We start from the raw sequence: 7891 nt of genomic DNA, 5'->3' as shown, positions 1-7891 counted from the left end.
CCCAAGAGCTCACTCAGGGCCAGCAAATGTGGCCTTGCTAAGGAGGCAAGATAACGCCCTGGATGCTGAGATGAGGGACAGACGGCTCTGGCAATCAGCTTTATTCTTTCTCAGGAGCCTCTGGTTGGGAGTCATACAACCCTCAGAGGGCATCTCTGCGTGCCCTTGGCGATAGAATATACCAATGTCTTCATTCGTGAATTTGATTCTTTCATGGAGCACCCACCATATGCTGGTTTTCTGCTGTCTTGCATTCTGAGTTCTGTCCAGAAGGGGATTTGTCCTTCAAGGCAGGTAGCACTTGTTTCATGGAGAATGGGACGTGGTGACTATGGGGCCTCTTCAGTGCTAGCTTAGCTGCCTACTTCGCCGAGGAGTTGAGCTGGGCTGGAGGGGAGGGGTGCGTTATGATGGGGAGGGGTGCGTTATGATGGGGAGGCGGGAGAGGCAGCGTCTCTGCCCCATCTCCTTCACCAGGGCAGCTGAGGGGCCCTGTTTCATCTTGCCAGGCTGGCTCACTTTGGGGCCGGAGGGTTTGTCAGGTTGGAAATTGCTTTCTTCAACTAGAACAGAGAACAGAGTGGGGAGGATGTAGAGGAGATTGCAAGTGGGGGGGGGCGGGGCGCCAGTATAGTTTGACTCCCCTAAGGGTTGATTCTGGAGTGAACTTTAGAGCCAGTGCCTCCCTATTGCATAGATCAGATCATTGAGGCCCAGAGAATGGCAGGGCTGGCCACAAAATAAGGTAGAGGTAGCTGGACCAAGTGTCTGGCTACTCTGGGCCAGGAAGTGAGGCTCATCAGAATCCCATGAGGCCCCTCCAAATGTTTTTTTTCTTTTTTTTTGGCCATGCTGTGCGGCATGTGGGATCTTAGTTCCCCGACCAGGGATCAAACCCACGCCCCCTGTAGTGGAAGAGCAGAATCTTAACCACGGGACCACCAGGGAAGTCCCAAGGCCCCTCCAAATTTGATGGCAGAATTTTGGTGCCCCCCCACCTCCCCAGCCTGTTCGAGCATGGCTCCTCCCCTTTGCTCCACCCTTGGGACCATGGTACCTCCACCCAAGACACGAAGCCCACAGCTCTGCCATGAGACGTCACGAAGAGGGACTGAAGTTTCAACAGCTCGAAGAGGTTGTGTGCCTGCAGGGGGGGCGGTTAGGAAACACTGGAGGATAGGTGACACCCACCCCAACCCTCTGGCTTCAGTTTCTTCCTAGCTTGGCAGCTTTGAGCAGAGGTGAAGGCCCGGGCCAGGCTCTGTCCCAGTGGTGCCCACCCGACCTTGTTTCTGAGCCTGGGAGGGCTGGACAGCTGTGATGGTGGGTGGGAGACCAAGACCTGGGCCTGCAATGTCCAATGTGACCACCAGGGGTCCCCAGAGTCCACACGAGGGACTAGTGGAAAGGACCCGTTTTTCGGCATCATCCAGCATCATCCACTGCCACAGAGGGATTGGGGCCACGCTTAGGTCCCCAACCTGCTTCTGTCCCTCCATGACCCATGTGCCAGGCTCTGTGCTTGCAGGGGGGAGGGGATCAGCATTCAGAGTGATTAAGTACTTTGCCCAAGATCACACAGGCAGAATGTGGTGGACCTGAAATTGAAACCCATGTGTGCCTTGATGAAAAGACATATTTTTAACCACTATTTCTCTCCATCCAGAATCTTCTGTTTCCCAAGCTCTCCCTCTTCCCTAGTCTCTGCATCATCCCAACAGCCCTGGAACTGAGAGATAGAGAGGGCGGGAACTGCATGCCCATTCCACAGGTGAGGAAGCAGGCACAGGAGGAACAGAGAGCCACATAGCATGTCCAGGAAGCTGGAGCCAAGTTTCCCTCTCAGGCTCTTCCCCTCTATCCCAGGGCCCCTGTCTGCCCACAGCCCAAATATTCCCCATTACCTGGTGCAGGGAGGTCTCCGGGGACAGCTTCAGGGTCACTGGCTCCACGGGGCAGCCCCCAGCCAAGATGTCCTGCAGACACTGCTGGGGATGGGGGAAGGGTTATGGGGGCCTGGGACAGCTCCCCCTTCCCCAGGCAGCCCCTCTCAAACCACAGGCTATCAGCTGGCCACTCCCCTCACAACCCTGCTGACTCCCCATCCTCTACTGACACCTCATATGAGCACTCACCTGGTGTCCTGGAACCCAGGAGGATGGCTCAGCCTGGAGGGCCTGCACCAGGTGTGCCCTTTGCACGGTACCCACCAGGATCTGAGACCCTGGACAAGTGGAGAGGGAGAGGAAAAAAGGCACATTATGAAAAAGGAACTAACGTTTACTGGACAGCTACGATGCGCCAAGAACTGTGCTGGGTGTTCTCATGACTCTTGGGAACGTACAGCACCTATGGGTCAGGCTATTATCACCCATTTTACGGAAGAGGAAACCGAGGCTCAGAGGCACAGAGAGGTTAGTTATCTTGCCCAAGGTCACTCAGCTTCTGACGTGGAGGAGTGGTAGCTGAGGGTGGCCAGGTAAGGCTGCAAGGGGGCCGGGAGGTAAACTTCCCACCCCAAGATGCCCCACCTGGCAGGGCCTCAAGGCAGGAGCAGGTCTGGGACACCTGCATGAAAATGTCTGTGCGTCAGGGCTGGGCTTTGTCCCTCATTTCCCATGGGAAGTTTCACTGGCTCAGCCCAGTGAAGGCATGAACCCGGAAGGCCACCGTGTTCCGAGGTCCTCCTGTGTGCTGGAGGCTTGGCAAGCCTCACTCCAGGGTATCACTGGAGTCTGCAGGTATTTAGTTTTGAGGGACAGCCTGATATTTTTGCTTTTTGTCCAGTAAAATAAAAACTTTACGACTGGACATACAAATGCTCCCTGTTTAAAAACAAAAACAAAGTTATTTCTTGGATGAGCAGCAGGGTCCCACAGGCTGGGCCTGTGCTGGTTGGGAACTCTTTGCTTCCTGTGGCTCTAAGGGTAGAAGTGGAGTTTGTCTTGTTCTAGCAGCGGGGGTGAAGCTTCTTGAGGGGTCATCCATGTGCAGATATTTTCAAATGTGATATTTGGTGTGTTCTATGGGATGTTATAGGTGTCTCAATTTGGGTGGGGAGAAGGGCCTGGCCTTTAGGATGAGAACCTCTGACAACTCTGTCCTCCCTATTTTCCAGATGTGGCAACTGCAGTTCATAGAGCTTAAGGGATTTATCTACAGTTCTGCTGCTCATAAATAGCTTTATGCCTCTTGGGGTAGGTATGGGGATGACCCATACTGTTGTACGGGTTGCTCACTGCACAAGATACCTGCCCAAAGGACAAGTGGGGATCAAAATCCAGCCATGCTATGCTTGCCAAGTGTGCATTTTGTTTCATTTGCACAAAGGGGACATATGGGCTGACAGTGGCCCTGAGTGGGGCATGGCTGTCCCCTCCCTACCCCCCAGCTTATCTTTCCCACTCATACTGTACTTGTCCTAGAGGGAAATGATGCTCTAGCTAGGTCCTCTCCCAAGATTCAGCTTATGTGTCTTTTAACAAGGGCCCCCACTCATTTTTCTCTAAAAGGATGTCTTTCTCATGGCGACAGGGTTGAGGGAGGTGACTCAGCTGGAGAATGCCTGAAGGGGAGACTGAGGGATGGAGCCTTCTGGGAGGCCCTAGTAGTGTTCCCATCATCCTACCCCTGCTCCCCAAGTAGGATGGCTATTACCTCCATTTTACCAATGAGGAAACTGAGGCTCAGAGAGGTGAAGTGACTTGCCCAAGGTCACACAGTTGCAGAGCCTGGTTTTGGATCCAGGTGCCTGATAGGTACAATGCCCTGCTTACCCATTTCTGGGCCTGACCCTCCCAGGTCCAAGAGGAAGGTAGAGGGAATGCCCCCTCCCCATTCATGCTCCCCCTTCCTGTCGGGCACCTGTGCTCTCCACCAGGGGGTACTCGGCAGTGTCTGTGGCGGTCACGACCTTGACCACCTCCTCCTGCGGTGTGTCCTTGGCCAGCGTGGTGATGGTACGATTCATGAAGTGCTCCACAATTACATGGTGAGAGCTGGGGCAGAGGGATGCTCCCATCAGGTCCTGGGGTGGGGGGTTATCCAGACCCCTGGACAAGCTGGGGGGACCCGGGAGGAGTTTTGCTGGTTCTCCAGCGTGGGCAGGGTCTAAGAGATTCCTGGGATGAACAGCTCCTAGCACCACAAGGTGGGGAGGGAGGAACCTGGGGACCAGCTGGCCTATGGCCTGGCTCTGGATTCTCAGCCCTCTGGACCCCTATCTTCCCCAAGACCAGCTCTACTTTGATCTGTTTCATTCAGAAGCCATCCCTGGAGAATTTCATTTGAAGAAAAGTTTTATGACATAAAGGGAAAAAAGAGCTTTAAAGTTTGAAAATCACTGGAGTAACCACCCCCATTTAACAGATGGGGAAACTGAGTCTGGAGAAGGGGGCAACTTGCACATGTTTGGAGCTGGGCCTTGGACCCAGGACTCTCAGAGCCTCTTAGTCCTCCTTCTCTGGGGACAGAGGCTGCTCGGCCCTGTCTGGTTGAGTAAGGACCTCAAAGCTCACTTCCACTGCAGTATTCCAGTCCCACCTCCAGCTCCCAACGCCCCAGTGAGGACAGCAGAGCAGGAGCAGGGGGAGGGGTGGGACCTCCCAGAGCTGGTGCTGACTCTCTGTGTGACCTGGAACAAGACATGGCACCTCTCTGAGCCCCACTTTCTGACAAATGGGCGATATCTGTCCTCCTGTTGTGGAGACCAACTCATGACCAGTAAGACACTGAGGCCAAGGACTCCCCCAAGGTCACACAGGGAGCTGGAGAGAATGGAGACTAGGGAGCAGCCATGTGTCGGCCCCTCCCACACTCACCCATGTCCAAGGTCAGCCCACCCTGACACCATCACCTCAGTCAGCCAGCCTGAGCAGACACCGCTCACCTGATTTTTCGGCACCGGATCCACGGAAGGTATGGCAGTTTCTTGACAATGATGGTGCCGTCATAGAAGGAGGGCTGGAAACTCTGGGCGATGGCGTTGGCCGCCAGCACCGCCATCAGCACAGGTAGTGCGTGCACGATCTGGCCAGTCAGCTCGAAGGCCAGCAATGCTGTGGAGATGGTGTGGGTCACAGCCCCTGAGAAAGCCGCAGCTCCTGCAGGGGGCAGAGCCAGGGAGCGGGGCTCAGGCCAGGGGACAGCTTCATGCAAAGGGCAAGGCTGCTGTGACTATGGCCATGGGCTGGGGTGGGAATTGTCCAGAGGCCACACATTGGCCACTGTTGGAAGTGCCCTATGCCTGGGCTTGGTGAGGGAAGGAGCAGTAGGGAAGAGGGGGCATCAGAGACAAGACAGGAGCTAGAAAAAGTAATGGAGGCTAAGGGGAGGGGCTCAGGGAAGGGTGGGGCTCATTGGGAGGCTAATGACCTCCCCATGCCCTGCAGAACGACTGGCTGATTCTCCGGGTCCGGCCCAGACCCACGATGTTTGCCCATCCAGTGGGAACCCGGTTTACTCACCTGCCAAGGCATACCCCCCAGGCATGATGGGGTTGGTGACCCCTCCAGCCACGATGCCCTCTGGGAAGGCAACAGAGAGGGCCTCCCCTATGAGGCGCCCGATGGCAGCTCCTGGTCACAGATTTAGGGTGAGGACAGCGAGCCAGGCTGACTCGGTCCCCACAGCCCTCCATCCCTGGGGATCAACCTCAGTACCATCCTGGGGAGGTGGGTGGACCAGGAGCCATGACCCTGTCCCGATAACCCTGAGTCTCTCAGGCCCTCAACACCCCAGACTTACCGAAGATAAATATGGGCATGAAGTACCCAGAGGGCATGGGGATTGTGGTGGCCAGAATTATCATCCAGAACTGTGGGTGGTGGGAACCGAGGGGGCAGAGGTTAGAGGCAGCTGGACAAGAGTAGGCAAGGGAAGGACAAGACAGGGGACAGGGGGGCTTCCCAGGGAGAAGGAGGGTGCCCAGGCACACGCCCATCGCTAGTATCTGGTGTGAGGGAAGGTGTGCCCAGGGGAAGGATCCCTACCCTGGCAAAGTGCCTACTGTGTGCCTGGCACTGTGCCAGAGACTCTCCTTTCTTCCCTCTCAACCTTCCTTGATGTGAGCACAGTAACTAGCCCATTTTAAAGATGAGGAAACTGAGGCTCAGAGAGCTGAAGCAACTTGCCCAGGACCACACAGCGGGCAGAGGTCAGGTCAGGGAGTCTGCGTGAAGGCCTAGGCCCTGCGCCACGTACATGCTACGGGGAGGTACCCCATCCCACCCAAGGCTGGCCTCAGCTATGTGCACATCCCTGGGGGCCCCGGGAGCCCACCTTCATAACCAGGAAGAAGGCGAGGGTCCCAAAGATGGTGAACCGCGGGTGGTACCATTCAAACCATAGGTTCTGTGGGTCGGGCTCCGAGGGCCAGGGTGGGGATGAGTTCCGGGTCATCAGCGCCCACGAGTTATTGTCGAACAGTGAGTCCAGATGCTCCCTCAAGGACAGCTGGAGAGGGGGGCAGCTCGGAGTTCTGCGTGAGGGCCGGGCGGCAGTCCCTGCCACCCCCCCACTGCCTGACCCTGCCTCGAATCCTCCTCTGCCACTTCCTGTTGGGGGGAGACCTTGGGAAGGGCTCTGGCCCTCCTGGAGCTGCACAGCCATCCCCGTATAGGCGTTGTGGGGATTAAGGGAGATGATGGGCACCAGTCGGACAACGACTGGGCATTCCCCCCTCTGGCCACCCCGGCTCAGCACCCCTTACCCGAGAAGCCATGAAGCGGCCCACGCCAGGGGGATAGGTGATGGAGGCGAGAACCAAGGCCGCCAGAGCCGAATACAGAGGCTTGCTGTGGGGCAGGGGGGGTGGGGGGGTACAGCGCCAGCTCCAGTGCCAGCCGTCCTCTTCCCCTCCCCCCACCCCACGGAGCGGCGCCGCCACCCTGGGGGCTGACGCTGAGGCAGGAACGGGAGGAAGAGGCACAGGAGCAGGGGACGTGTGGGGGTCAGCCCCACACCGCTCGGGTAACCAGGGGTCGGGGCTGATAGGAGAGCTTGGGACAGAGGCAGGCTGCCCGCCAGGCAGGTGGGACCAGGGCAGGACCGGCCAAGGTGGAGGAGGGCTGATTCTGAAATGCCAATGCCAGGGGGCAGACAACGTTGGGAAGGAGAGGGGGCTCAGTAAGGGGCCTGGGGCTCCACGGGGAAGTAGGGGTTCAGTGAGGGGGGAGGGGGGTTAGTGAGGGAGGGAGGGCTCAAAGATTGGGCTTGGTAGCCTAGTAAGTGGGGGAGCAGTTACTATGCGGACCTGGACAGGGGTGTTAGTGAGGGGGTGGGGATCTCTATATAAGGCTCAGGAGAGTCTAGGGGCATCACCCTGAGGGGTCCCTGGCCCCCATTCAGAGCCCACCTGGTGGCCAGCAGTTTGGAGAGGACCCGATTGGTCTTGACAAAGCTGAGGAACGTTCGCTGACAGAAGAGGTAAGCACAGCTCAGGATGCCACAGATGGCCCTGCAGGGAGGGGAGGGGAGGGGAGTCCAGAGCCCCTTGCCAGAACCAAGGGCAGCAGTTCAGGCTGGGGGAGGCCCCCAGTTGGGCTCTTGAGGGGCCAGAGGCATCCACTCACCCCAGCGCCACAAAAAAGAAGATCTCTGGCAGGTCAAAGGGGACATCTACCCGGAAACTGGTCTTGTAGAGGGAGGTGATGGTCTCTGGGGAAGGAGGGGAGTGGGGATCAGGGACCACACTCCTACCCCAGCCAAACCGAAGGCTCAGAATGAACAGGCAGGAGCGGAGGTGCTGCCACGTCCTGCCCCCAAATACCCTTTCCCTGGCCCTGCCTCCCCGGCCAGCTTCATCCTCTTCTACCCTCGGGGCTCCCATCCTTCATGCTCAGTACAGGTCAATTCGTTTCCACACTTCTAGAAGGAGGGGAGTGGAGAGGAA

The 7891-nt window shown here is 57.3% G+C and overlaps 1 protein-coding gene across 1 annotated transcript in view; it reads right to left on the bottom strand.

The window, feature by feature from the left end:
- Window positions 1-86: 86 nt before the first annotated feature.
- LOC103006955 (chloride channel protein ClC-Ka) overlaps window positions 87-7891 on the bottom strand; it is a 21223-nt gene continuing 13418 nt past the window's right edge. The window contains exons 13-24 of the mRNA XM_057551442.1: window positions 7572-7716; window positions 7355-7456; window positions 6710-6794; window positions 6280-6453; window positions 5746-5815; window positions 5466-5576; window positions 4889-5102; window positions 3865-3998; window positions 2136-2224; window positions 1905-1988; window positions 1058-1144; window positions 87-563 (exon numbers count right to left, since the gene is read on the bottom strand). Coding sequence (XP_057407425.1) covers window positions 516-563; window positions 1058-1144; window positions 1905-1988; window positions 2136-2224; window positions 3865-3998; window positions 4889-5102; window positions 5466-5576; window positions 5746-5815; window positions 6280-6453; window positions 6710-6794; window positions 7355-7456; window positions 7572-7716 — 1343 coding nt within the window. The 3' untranslated portion in view covers window positions 87-515. The remainder of the gene's footprint in view (window positions 564-1057; window positions 1145-1904; window positions 1989-2135; window positions 2225-3864; window positions 3999-4888; window positions 5103-5465; window positions 5577-5745; window positions 5816-6279; window positions 6454-6709; window positions 6795-7354; window positions 7457-7571; window positions 7717-7891) is intronic.

Source organism: Balaenoptera acutorostrata, chromosome 1 (assembly GCF_949987535.1).
Source record: "Balaenoptera acutorostrata chromosome 1, mBalAcu1.1, whole genome shotgun sequence".
Lineage (NCBI taxonomy): Eukaryota > Metazoa > Chordata > Mammalia > Artiodactyla > Balaenopteridae > Balaenoptera > Balaenoptera acutorostrata.
This window is presented reverse-complemented; position numbering and strand designations above follow the sequence as displayed.